Source organism: Xiphophorus maculatus, chromosome 12, assembly GCF_002775205.1.
Source record: "Xiphophorus maculatus strain JP 163 A chromosome 12, X_maculatus-5.0-male, whole genome shotgun sequence".
Taxonomy (NCBI): Eukaryota; Metazoa; Chordata; class Actinopteri; order Cyprinodontiformes; family Poeciliidae; genus Xiphophorus; species Xiphophorus maculatus.
Window position 1 is genome coordinate 11338315 of NC_036454.1, and position 13969 is coordinate 11352283.

At 42.7% G+C, this 13969-nt stretch overlaps 1 protein-coding gene and 1 long non-coding RNA gene across 4 annotated transcripts in view; one reads left to right on the plus strand and one right to left on the minus strand.

The window, feature by feature from the left end:
* The window catches only part of LOC111610288 (DNA mismatch repair protein Msh3-like), a 35465-nt gene that overhangs the window by 3854 nt on the left and 17642 nt on the right, over positions 1 to 13969 (plus strand). For 2 of the 3 annotated variants that reach the window (XM_023343391.1, XM_023343390.1), the window contains exons 3-6: positions 55 to 171; positions 266 to 380; positions 467 to 606; positions 1608 to 1774. In XM_023343391.1, coding sequence (XP_023199159.1) covers positions 55 to 171; positions 266 to 380; positions 467 to 606; positions 1608 to 1774 — 539 coding nt within the window. Of the gene's footprint in view, positions 1 to 54; positions 172 to 265; positions 381 to 466; positions 607 to 1607; positions 1775 to 1914; positions 2194 to 13969 lie in introns of those variants that run through there. The other variant, XM_023343392.1, reaches the window with a different exon arrangement.
* Positions 5382 to 13744, minus strand: LOC111610289. Its single transcript, XR_002753567.1, has 2 exons — positions 11930 to 13744; positions 5382 to 5695 (listed from the first exon to the last, which is right to left on the minus strand). It is a non-coding gene; the product is annotated as an uncharacterized LOC111610289 (long non-coding RNA).

Consider the following 13969-nt stretch of genomic DNA (forward strand, 5'->3'; position numbering starts at 1 on the left):
CTTTGCTCCAGATTTAGACCAAATAATAATTTAGAAACTTTTGCATTTGAACAGATTGCTGCAAAAGAGCTGAACATAACTTGTCACCTGGATCATAACTTCATGACGTGCAGCATCCCGACTCATCGCCTGTTTGTTCACGTCAGGCGCCTGGTGTCTCATGGACACAAGGTACCAGATGATTGTTAGATTCTGCTTCTTCTCGCCCTTCCACTCTGTTAGCAGAGACAGATATTGTCTCGTCACTTCTGTCTGTCATTTTTAGGTTGGTGTGAAACAGACAGAAACATCTGCGCTGAAGGCGTCAGGGACCAACAGAAACGCTCTGTTCAGCCGTCAGCTCAGCACCTTGTACACCAAGTCCACTCTGGTGGGAGAGGGTATCCTTACGGACATTTTCTGTCCTTACATGCCCCTAAAATAGCTTTTTCATCCCTTGATGTCCTTGACGAGGTATTATTTCCAGACGTAAACCCGGTCTGCAGAGTGGCAGACGTGGAGGAGGGGGGCTGTGCTGACGTGGTGTCGGACCCTCCTGACAGCTTCCTGCTGTGCATCAGTGAGAACTGGGACAAAGTGAAGAAGCAGCTCTCCGTGGGGGTGGTGGTGAGTCTGATAAACATAAACATAAACTACAGCTGAAACCAAGCAACGTCGTATTCAGGTCAACAATATGAAGCACACCGATACTGAATGTATCTGAAATCTAGAAGATTTTAAGAAATTCCTGAAGGGAAATAGTTTATTTTAGCTGTTATTCTGTATCTGAACCAGATAAACCGTGAGAAGATCTGTAGTTATTTGTCAACAGGGTTGAGAGTGTCTGGCTGCCTCATGTTGTAAGACAATATTTTCCACCTAAAGAGGTTCTGTAGCTGATTACATCTCCTCCTCTGTTTAAGTGAGATATTTTCAGAACAAATTCATCTGTTACAACTTATGTGAAAGTGTTGGTCAGTGCTGATATTTTATATTGGAGTCTTTGTTAGCAGATGTTATTGATATTTGATCAAAATTATCAATGATGCATGCACAGGTTTATGATGTGCAAAGTGTGAGATAAGTTTTCTAAAATATGAATTGTCATGTTTGTTATATTCAATCCATAACAGAGTATTAGGGCCATCATAGATTAAGATTAGGAATGAGTAAATATCTGCCAAAAACTTATTCAATATTCTTTGTTGTCAAAATATAATAAATTATCAAGAAAAAATGAATATTTTCCTCGATTAAAGGCATAACATTCCGATATGAGTACTGAAATATTCTCTGATGTCAGAAATTTGTAAGAAAAAAAATGTGAATATGTTTGAGAAAAATCTCTTATAGAAATATTTTTTGTATGTTTGTCTGGATTAAGGAATAAATACATTTTCCATATCGTCATAAAGATAGATTTTAAAGACAACATTTAAACATTTTTTTTTCATCTTTATTTAAACAAAGTTAGAAGGAGAATCATTTTTATGCACATTTAAAAATATTGCTGACTTTATTTGTAAAGTCACCAATCTAATGTGAACTGAGTGATCAAACTACCTCTTTACGCTCTAATCTTTTGTTTTCTCATTTTTCTGTTCCTGTGCTTGTATCTTGTGCATCAGGCGGTCCAGCCCAGCACTGGAGCCGTGTTGCTGGACTGTTTTCCTGATGGTCCGTCTCGCTCCGAGCTGGAGAGCCGTATCCTGAGGATAAACCCAGTGGAGGTTCTGGTGCCTTCGGATCTTTCAGAACAAACCTCCAAACTGCTGCTCAGTATCACTAATGCCAGGTAATCTGCTCTCACGCCACAAGGGGGCGACGTATTTTCATTTTCTTCACGGCAAACTTCTGTGCCGAGCTCATCTCTGCTTCTTTAGAACTGAGTGTGTTTGCAGTTTGGTTCATTTGATTCTGAGGGATTGTGTTTAGATTTCCCCAGGCCGGCAGGCAGCCCTGCTGAGTGGAGCACTTTGGGCTTAGTGTGGCAGAGGAAATTGATGCTGGCGCTCTGAGCGGTTATGAGATTGGGTCTTCAGCACGCAGGTTCTGACCACAAGCCTCAGCAGGTCCACAAGATTCATTTGCTACTTAAGGTTGTAGATGGATTTTGCTCAAACTGGAAACTTCGCAGTTTAGTCTGTGAAGATTTTTGGCTCAAATTAAATAAAGATTTGATTTGGAAAGACAATCATGTCATACTTTATGAGTCTCAAAAACACGGTTTGAACAAAGTTATTAGAAGAAAAATTACTGTTATGATTAATTTTCCAAATGCTGGTCACATTTACTGCATGATTATAAAAGTGATCAAAGGAGTTTATTGAGATAATTCATATTAGTTGTTTCTATAACTTTGATGTGTGTTAATCGGACAAAAAGAGCTTTATTTCCATATGATTGAATCATCAATTTTTTTTTTACCTCATTTTGGTCAGAAAGAAATAAGCAATCTTTATATATATATATATATATATATATATATATATATAATATACACTGCCTGGCCAAAAAAAAAAGTCGCCACCTGGATTTAACTAAGCAGGTACAAGCCTCCTATTGGATAAGTACTGCATAGGCGATTATCTTTCAGCTGGCAACAAGTTATTTAACCCCAGCTGATGCAATGAGTAACTCCTCATTTCTTAAACAACCATGGCAAAAGACACATCCTGTGGTCGTGGAAAAGACGTTAGTCTGTTTAAGAAGGGTCAAATCATTGGCATGCATCAAGCAGAGAAAACATCTATGGAGATTGCAGAAACTACTAGAATTGGGTTAAGAACTGTCCAACGCATCATTAAAAACTGGAAGGATGGCGGGGAACCATCGTCTTCCAGGAAGAAATGTGGTCGGAAAAAATTCCTGAATGATCGTGATCGGCGATTACTTAAACGTTTGGTCAAATCAAATCGAAGAAAAACAACAGCAGAACTCAGGAGTATGTTTAATTGTGAACGCAAAAGCATTTCCACACGCACAATGCGAAGGGAACTCAAGGGGTTGGGATTGAACAGCTGTGTAGCCGTAAGAAAACCTCTAATCAGTAAGGCTAACCAGAAAAAAGGCTTCAGTTTGCTAGGGAGCATAAAGATTGGACTCTGGAGGAATGGAAGAGGGTCATGTGGTCTGATGAGTCCAGATTTACCCTGTTCCAGAGTGATGGGCGCATCAGGGTAAGAAGAGAGGCAGGTGAAGTGATGCACCCATCATGCCTAGTGCCTACTGTACAAGCCTGTGGGGGCAGTGCTATGATCTGGGGTTGCTGCAGTTGGTCAGGTCTAGGTTCAGCAACATTGTGTGCCCAAAGAATGAGGTCAGCTGACTACCTGAATATACTGAATGACCAGGTTATTCCATCAATGGATTTTGTCCTCCCAAATGGAACGGGCATATTCCAAGATGACAATGCCAGGATTCATCGGGCTCACATTGTGAAAGAGTGGTTCAGGGAGCATGAGGCATCTTTTTCACACATGGATTGGCCACCACAGAGTCCAGACCTTAACCCCATTGAGAATCTTTGGGATGTGCTGGAGAAGGCTTTGCGCAGTGGTCAGACTCTCCCATCATCAATACAAGATCTTGGTGAAAGATTAATGCAACACTGGATGGAAATAAATCTTGTGACACTGCAGAAGCTTATTGAAACAATGCCACAGCGAATGCAGGCTGTAATCAAAGCTATAGGCGGTCCAACAAAATATTATAGAGTGTGACCATTTTTTGGTGGCGACTTTTTTTTGGGCCAGGCAGTGTAGTTTGATAGAGGAGTTCATTTTGATGAAAACAGTATATGGTTTGTTAGGGGTTGCAGCAAAAACAGCTGAACTAGAAGCTAAAATATGAAGCCCCACCATGCAATGCATTCTGGGTTCTTTTAAAGTCAATTTTAAAAGACTTTAAAATTGACTTTAAATAGTCAATTCTATCGAATTGACTATTTTCAATAGTCAATTCTGACTATTGAAATAGTTCTGAACTATTATCACAGTTCAGAACTGTGATAATACACATTTCTGGCACCTAGCAGGAGCTAAACAATGAAATCAGAAGCTGAGCTGTGATTTCTGTCTTCCAAACAGAGTTTGAAGACAAATAAAACAAAATAAAACTTGGTTAAAATATCAGACTTTTAAAACCAAATTCAAGCCCCTTCAGAGAAGCATTAAGATAAAACTCCATCATCCAACAGTTATCACTGAGATGACTTTTTAAAGCTGAGCTGAGTTCATTCCAATAACATGAGTTTATTGGAATGAACTCGTGTTTATTCCAATAAACATGAATGAACATGAGTTCATCTGTTCCTTTTTACTCCTTAAAAAGTAAAAGGAGAGAAAATCTATTTAAACAAGCGCACTGTAATGTGCAACAAACGCGTCCTTTCTTGGTGAATCCAACAGTTTCCCTTTTGACCAGTAGATGTCACTGTTGATATTTAGTTCCTCCTCCACAACATTGACACCTGAGACCACCTGTTAAAGCTCGCTGGTCTGATAGGCAGGCCGATTTTTTAGGAATCCGGCTCATTACCACTAGCCAATGTGATAAAATCAGTCTGCTCAGGAGAGCAAAGAGGAGGGTTTCGAGAGTGCAGTCATAGAAACACCAAATGACAGAGTCTTCATTAAAAACGGCACAAGCAAAAGGTCAGATGGCTCCCTTCTCGGTGGGCAGGAGGTGCGTTCGCATGTGTGAATTTCACACACCCACAGAGAGGGAACATTAAAATCAGCCATCAGAGACTGACACATAGGGCATTTTCGGTTTCAGTGTTTCCATGTGTCCTCTGTGAATAAAAAAAGAACTCTTCATGTTAATATTTAATTATGAAAGAGAAAAAAAAATAATTTTAAACATGAGATATATGGAAAACACCATACTTTTTATAGTTTTTTTTGCTGTTTTCATTCGGATGATTAAAAAAAATCTGATTTATTTGTCACTGGCACATTTAATCCCATGATTCATAAAAATGTATATCCAAATCACTGCAAACCATTTTCAGAGCATTTGGTTTTTGACACCAGTTGAGCTCCTTCTGTTTGAATTGGAAGAGCACATGAGTGAAAATCTCTATGCGATATCAAAACAGACAGCTCAAATCTAAAAGAACTGACTAAATGAACTTTTAATATGCATTTTGTTATAATTAGAAAAGAAAATGTTGACAAAAGACAATAAAAATAGTACTGCATATATATTGCTTATTTTTCAAATGTTGCTTGCATGTGTGGCAACCTGGGGTGGATTTTCTTTATTAGGAAACCCAAATGTAAGATGTTAAAGTTTAAGATAAGGGAAACCGACAACGCCACCTGGAATAACTCCAGGAAAATAGAATGATAATAAGGACACAGGTACGTTCTACAGGAAGTGAGACAAGATTCAGACAATTCTACAAAAAAATTTATTAAACTTTAATAGGTTGTTTAATTTCACAATAACCTGAAATCGAATAGTTAAAACAGTGAAGGCATTTTTAATAAAGTTGATTATAAAATGTTTAAATTTCAGAGGAAACTGAGGCTTACCAGTGGGGGGAGAGTAGTGAGGAAAGGGGCAACATCCAGTGAAGAAAAGGGATCACCCTGGACACTACAAAGACACGGCAAACACACACACACAAAAAAAAGGGGTGTTCCACAAAACACACGAGACAAGACACCGCCACCAGGGGTCACCACCGCCACCACAGAAGCCTCAGTCCCTAAAAGAAAGACAAAAAATGAAACAATAGGAGTAAAACAGTGATACAATAGCACTAAAATATTGCTTTTTATCCCGTTCGTAGTGCCATCGATACTCCCGGCAGCGGGGGAAAGTTCATACAAATCTTTTAAAACAATTCATCGTAGGCAAAACAGCAGCGAGTGTACGTCCAAATTTAATAGTTGTCAGGGACTCAGCAGGAGGCTGTAAATTACTACACGGCCAGACAAACAGATCCACAAGGTCACTTATGGAGCGCAGCTTCCCGGCAGCAAACAAACAACCGAACAAATCGGTCCAGGAGTTGGAGGCACAGCAAGGGAGGCCAGCACAGCTCAGCAAACAAACTAAGCAAAATGAGTTGACGTCATGACGCAAGTAGTCTTGTGACAGGTAGAGACCTGCTTATATGCAGCAGCTGAAATTGATCTTAAAGTGGCAGCGTACCATTTATGCTGCTACAATCTACCCCCCCAACTTGCGTCGACGCCCCGACGACGACCCCAAAAACACTAGCACCAAGGTCTAAACAGTGCAGAAACAGCATTACAGTGTGGATCAGGAGAGTGTGCAGCCCCATGCACTAATCCCATTGGTCTTGGGAGATGGTGGACATTAGAGTGCTGACCTGCTGTTGAGCGTGTAGTTCTTCTCATTACCCTTGGAAGGCCCTGATCTTTACTTGAGCTGGCAACACTAGGAGCTTGAGATGCAGATGTTGAAGGAGCTTCATGAGGATATACCTCGGCAGACAGAGGAACCGTGTTGTTTCTGACCAGATGTGGGTTGGCTGGCAAAGAAGGCGGTGACTGGTGGACATTTACCCTCAAAAACAAATCAGGATCAGTTTCATCCTCAGAGGATGAATCAGTCAACAGTGGTTCCCCAATAGGGGATGCTGGAATGTCACTGCAAACAACTGGCTTCAGTAGAGACCGGTGGACCCTTTTAGTTTTGTTCAACTCATCTACAGGAGCCACAGTGTAAACTGCTCCAGTATCACCCAGTACTTTTAGGACCTTATACACCTTGGAGCGCCACAGATCCTGAATCTTGTGTCTTCCTTGTTGACTGGTGTCTCGAAGTAGGACAAGTTGGCCTTCGTGCAGAGGAGAATCTTGAACATGCTGGTCATTATTTCTCTTTCTCCTATCTGCAGCAATCTTCAGCTTCTCCCTGGCTTCCTCAAAAGCCAGTTGCAAGCGCGTCTGGTGCTCTGCAACCCACTTGTCAACACCACCAGCACTTGGTTCTGAGACATGGCCAAGCAGAAAGTCTAAAGGAAGCCTAGGTTGTTGGCCAAACATCAGGAAAAAGGGACTTTCTCCAGTGCTCTGATGTGGTGTGGTGTTATAGCAAAAGATAACTTGTGGCAAATAAGAGGTCCAGGCTCTTTTACTGGTGGTGGGGAGGGTACGCAACAGGTTATGAAGCGTACGATTAAACCTTTCACATTGTCCATTTCCAGCAGGGTGGTACGGTGTGGTCCTGGACTTCTTGATGCCATAGAATTGACAGAGCTGCTGGATGAGGGAACTTTCAAAATTACGTCCCTGGTCTGAGTGAACACGGGCTGGTACACCAAACTTTGAAAACCACTCTGTCACCAGGACATGAGCCACAGTAGAGGCACGTTGATCTCTGGTTGGTATGGCCAGGGTGTACTTGCTAAAAACATCAGTTAAGACGAGCACATTCTCCCGCCCATCTTGAGAAGGCTCCAGGATTGTGAAGTCCATGGCAAGGATCTCATTGGGTCGTGACGCTAGCAAATGGCCCATATAGGTCCGTGCAAGAGGTCGAGTATCTTTTGCCACTTGGCATCGCTCACATGACCTGCACCAATCAACGACATCAGAGGACATTTTTGGCCAGTAACATCTTGTTCTCAGCAGTGAGAGAGTCCTGTCCACACCTTGATGGCCATGGTCCTGGTGAGCCTGAGTCAGGACCTCCTCCTTCAAGGCTGTGGGCAGCAACAGCTGTAGCATCTCCTCAGCACCATCGGGACGAAAGGTCTTGCGGTGGAGGACACCATCCTTCTCCACCAGGCGATCCCACTGCCTCAGGAATGCCAACAGAGGTGCAGGTAAATTCTTTCGCTCTGTGCGGTCGGGTTGTTTCTTGCGAGCCCAAAAGGTCCAAAGTTCCTGCAAAACTGGGTCAGCATGTTGTAATACTTGCATATCCTTTGTGGTACGTTCAGGGAGGACTGTGATGGCAGCTTGCGTAACTTCCCGTCTCTCCATCATCAGCTGCAGAGATTCAGGCAGACTACTCCCTGGAACAAGAGCACCAACCTGTTCTCTAGTAGATGGATGTTTTCTGGAAAGAGCATCTGCGTTCCTGTTTGTACGCCCTGAGCGATACTGGATCTTGAAATCAAAGGAGGCAAGTTGTGCAGCCCATCGATGTTCAGTGGCACCCAGCTTGGCAGTACCAAGATAACTGAGGGGATTGTTATCAGTGAATACAAGACATTTATGGCCCAACAAGTACTCTCTGAATTTTTCAGTCATGGCCCATTTAAGGGCTAAAAATTCAAGTTTCATGGAGCTATAGTTGTCCATATTACGTTCAGTTGGCCTTAATCCTCGGCTGGCGTAGGCAATAGGACGCACAACCCCGTCCTGTTGTTGGGAAAGGACAGCCCCCAGACCACCATGGCTCGCATCAACCTCTAGGATAAAAGGCAGAGAAAAGTCAGCGTAGGCTAGCACAGGTGAAGTAGTTAGCCTCCTTTTCAATTCGTCAAAGCTCTGTTGGTGTTCTGCAGTCCAGCCCTCAGCGATGTCCTGTCTTAGCCGCTTCTTTGTTTTTGAACTGCTTAAATGTCCCACTAGTTGGTGAAGGGGCGCAGCCAGCTTGGCAAAGCCTGCAACAAACCGCCGATAGTAACTGGCGAACCCAAGGAAGGACCTCAGCTCTGTGGATGTGGTGGGGCGCTGCCAGTTAACCACTGCCTCAATCTTAGACGGATCAGTTGCAACACCTTTGCTAGAAATGACATGGCCTAAGTATTTAACTTCTCGTTGAAGAAAGGAGCACTTTGTCAGCTTTGCCTTGAGACCCTCTTTCTTCAGGCGTCCAAGCACCATCCCCAGGCGCTCCAAATGCTGTTCCACAGTGGAGGAAAACACAACTATGTCATCAAGATACAGCAGCAATGATTGATTCTGCTTATCAGAGAAAATGCGTTGCATAAGCCTCTGAAATGTACTGGGCGCATTACAAAGGCCAAATGGCATTCTATTCCACTCAAATAGACCAAATGGAGTACAGAACGCCGTTTTATGACGATCTGCTTCTGCAACAGGTACCTGGTTGTAACCACTTGCCAAGTCCAAGGTAGAGAACCAGCAAGCACCTGTAAGTGCATCCAAAGACTCTTCAATGCGTGGTAATGGAAAGGCATCTTTGCGGGTTTTGCTATTAAGCTGCCGATAGTCCACACACATCCTCAGGCTCCCATCCTTCTTTTTGACTAGCACAATGGGAGATGCATAGGGGCTGCAGCTCTCTCTGATCACATTAGTACTAAGTAACTGATTGATGTGATCCTTTACTGCTTCATAGTCTGACGGTGGTATACGCCGGTATCGCTGGTTTACAGGGGTCTCATCAATAAGGGGTATGTCATGACTAATTATGTTTGTACACCCCAAATCACTGTCATTTTCTGCAAAAACTGATGAATAATCCCTAAGAAGGGTCCTCACCTGCCCCTGGTGTGTGCAGGGCAGTTGGGAGAGGTCAATGGCCTCAATTTGGTCCTGCACAGTTGGAAGTACAATCTGAGAGGACACCTTAGCTGTATATGAGGGCTCTTCTTTAACACCAGGAGGCAGACTGATAACATTAACATGATGCAGAGTACCTACAACAGTACGTGGGTAAAGCAAGATATCTGTAGAGCCTACATTAACAATTGGTATGTAGGCTGTGCCTCGCACCACACGGATTAGGGCAGGGGAAGCAAGCAAACCTCCTGGCAGACCTGCCTCAGGAGGCTCAAATAGTACAGCCTGTGACAGCTGATCAGAGCATGTAGCAGCCACAAGCTTCATAACCCCACCTGGGACCCTGCATGCTGCACGACCCCGCACCTTTACCTTCCCCACATAGTCTAATGGGCCCTGCAAGCTTGCCTGATGGCACTTTTGCAATGCAGGCCAGATTTCATGAGGAGCCTGGGGGACATTGTCCTGACTGAACAACCCTGCGCCATGCTGTACAAAAAGCTCATGATAGCATTTTTGGATTACATTCATGCCTAAAACACCTGGTGTGGGAGCCACTTTGCCGGGAGGATCTTTTACAATTAAAACCCCGCAGTTTGGGATGTCTTTGCCGCAAAGCTCAACACTAAGCTCTATGTAGCCAAGGTATGGGATATTTAACCCATTTGCTGCCTTAAGCTGCAACCAGTGACAAGGGCGTAAACCATCAGGGCCACCAGACTTGAAATGATCCTTAAAGAAACTTTCTGTAAGGGTCGACACCATAGAACCAGTGTCAATTAGACAGGGCACCTGAACACCTCCCAAACACACATCTAAATGAGGACACGATGCAACAAGCTTTGGCGTTTCCATACCATTATATGGTGCTGTGACTGAGCCAATAATGGCCCCACCCGAACTGCGGCTCAACAGTTCAGTGGGAACTAGTTTTCCGAGACCGCAGAATTAGGAGGCAGGGAACTCGAGGGCTGCTGAGGGCCTCGAGTGTGAAAACGGGAAGGGACACGTACACCATCACATTCCCTAGCATAATGGCCTGGCAGTTGGCACCGTCTACAGACTATAGGGACATTACGAGGGGGACGACTCTGTTGGTGAGTTTGACTAAGAGAGGCAATGCTCTGAGTGAGTTGATTTAATTGCTCTTGTTGTCGTGCCAACATCTCATGCAGTGACCTCAATTCTGACCCCTGATCCCTTAGACTAATCTGAGAAGTGCCATGGACAGCATATTGAAATCCAAGGGATGGAACTGAAAGACTCCGAGCCCTACTACCGCCTGATGATCCCTCCCGTTCCCACCTAATAGCTTCAGCCCTGACATCAAGTAAAGTAGCTGCAGGTTTCTCCCGTACAAACTGTTTCAATGCACGCCGCAGTGGACCATCTAAAACATGCTCCACAAACTGATCCCTCAACAATACAGCAGCATTAACCATGCTAGTGGGTGCACAAGCTTTAACCTTCTCCATTAATCCCATTAGTGCAAGGGAAAATTCTTGAAGGGTTTCACCCTCCTGCTGCTTTCTAGAAAAGAAAGCCTCTTGCAATGAGACATAGGAATCAGTACAACCATATACCTCTTTTAGCACTCTAATAATGCAAGCTGGATCTGTCCGCTCAGCACTAGGACGGTGTCTAAGTTCCTCTCGTGCCTCACCCTCCAAATGATCATACAAGTAAAAAGCCTGATCAACAGGTGATAAGTGACGTGCCCTCATACAGGTCTCAGCCTCCTCCAACCACTCATTTAACCCTATTCCTGATCTTCCCCTGAACATTGGACATTTCCTGTCACGAGGCACAAACACCAACCTCTCTGACACAGGGGGACCCAAGACAGGTAAAGCACTCTGAGATGTGCTCGAAGTAGAAGGGGCAGTAGAAGTACCTGGGGCCGAGCGTGACTGTTCCTGTCGTAATCGCTCGTTGTCTGCTTTCAATTGGGCAATCAAGTCCCGCATTTCTTGGATCTCCTCCTCCTCCATGACCTGGATCCTTTGTGATTAAATAGGCTCGCTGCTGTTTTGCCTGTACACACAACACAATTCTCTTCCAACGCAAAAAAAAAAAAAAATAAAACGCCACTACACAAACAGGAGAAAAAGAAAAAACAACCAAAAAAAAAGAAACAGCTGAAGAATCAAGTCTCACTTTACACAGCAGATCCTGCCGACAACGCCAATTTGTGGCAACCTGGGGTGGATTTTCTTTATTAGGAAACCCAAATGTAAGATGTTAAAGTTTAAGATAAGGGAAACCGACAACGCCACCTGGAATAACTCCAGGAAAATAGAATGATAATAAGGACACAGGTACGTTCTACAGGAAGTGAGACAAGATTCAGACAATTCTACAAAAAAATTTATTAAACTTTAATAGGTTGTTTAATTTCACAATAACCTGAAATCGAATAGTTAAAACAGTGAAGGCATTTTTAATAAAGTTGATTATAAAATGTTTAAATTTCAGAGGAAACTGAGGCTTACCAGTGGGGGGAGAGTAGTGAGGAAAGGGGCAACATCCAGTGAAGAAAAGGGATCACCCTGGACACTACAAAGACACGGCAAACACACACACACAAAAAAAAGGGGTGTTCCACAAAACACACGAGACAAGACACCGCCACCAGGGGTCACCACCGCCACCACAGAAGCCTCAGTCCCTAAAAGAAAGACAAAAAATGAAACAATAGGAGTAAAACAGTGATACAATAGCACTAAAATATTGCTTTTTATCCCGTTCGTAGTGCCATCGATACTCCCGGCAGCGGGGGAAAGTTCATACAAATCTTTTAAAACAATTCATCGTAGGCAAAACAGCAGCGAGTGTACGTCCAAATTTAATAGTTGTCAGGGACTCAGCAGGAGGCTGTAAATTACTACACGGCCAGACAAACAGATCCACAAGGTCACTTATGGAGCGCAGCTTCCCGGCAGCAAACAAACAACCGAACAAATCGGTCCAGGAGTTGGAGGCACAGCAAGGGAGGCCAGCACAGCTCAGCAAACAAACTAAGCAAAATGAGTTGACGTCATGACGCAAGTAGTCTTGTGACAGGTAGAGACCTGCTTATATGCAGCAGCTGAAATTGATCTTAAAGTGGCAGCGTACCATTTATGCTGCTACAATCGGTTGCTTTGTGAGGATTTGCATATCAAAAAGATTCCCTATGAAGTTTTTGAATAAGCACGCCAGAGAAAATGGCTACAAAGAAGAATGAAATATGCCTTAAATAGAAAAGTTAAGCCAATTAGTACCTTTAGTGCTAAAAGACTAAAAAAACTGACTGAAAAAAGGAGGATGACATTTCTCAGCCAAGTTGTTACTCTGTGGTTCATTATTTAAATCTCGTTAAAGTCTGCTGTCAGAACCTTTTTACTAATAGCAGCAATTTGTCTGGATAGTTAATATAATTGTCCTTTCTCTGTGTTTTTTTTCCTTTGATCACAGTGAAGCCACAGGTGAAAGGGAAGTGAAAGATCTTAAAAACATGTCAGGGAACATAAAAATAACAACTCGAAGACGTGCTGGGAACAAGTAGAAGTCAAGTTCAAAAACTGTCAGGGCTATTGGTAAATGTCATTGTGTGAATACATCAAAGCCTATGCTTCTACTAGTCCTCAATTATGACTTGTGTTTAGCTGTGACACCTTCCTGTGGAAAGGCCTACGGCTGAACTATTGCTGCCAATAACCAGGACCAGTGCTTTGGTATTTTCTACTCTGTCATCTCCAGTCATTTGAGGTTCTGCTTGAGGTTTCTTATTTTTAAAGGAGAGTTTGCTATCCACTGTCACCACGTGCTTGCTCACTACAAAGGAATAGCACCAAAGACTCAAATCATAAAGTATATCTATCCATATTCATGGAAAGGCTTCATTCATATCAATGTGCTTACTCCAAATTTAACAATATATAAAGCTGCTTTTTGTCCTAAAATCTGGTTAATACCACCACTTTATGAAGCAAATACAGGAGAAAAGACAGACAGTCAGCGCACCTGATCACTGTATCACTTTTTGTGCGTAACAAACCCTAAGTGATCCTAACTACATCTTTAATTGCTCGTTGACAAGTAATTACATGAACGTGTCCTTGCACAGAGTGAGAAATTAATCAGGAGAATCCCTGACAAATGTGTGCAGACAAAGAGATGATATGCATCCTTAATTGTGTCTAATAGGTTTATGACATGCTTCTCATCAGTGGATTATGCAAAAAAGCAATAATTATGTTCTTCAGATGAACATCATTTACACAGACAACTTTACATTAAAAAGGAAATTTAAACTAAAACAAAATTTATTTATTTACATTACCGTTATCAGTATTTACTACATATATGAAATATGATTCTTTAGTTATATGATTCTACCAAGTCAAACAATAAATAATTCAGATGCCAATGTACTTTGATAAGGAGTTTGTCTTGATATTTAACAAGCTTTAAAACTTTAGTCAAAAAAATCTGTTTAGACATTTTAATTTGTTTTAATCCACACTATCCTGTTTCATGGATCAGAACCA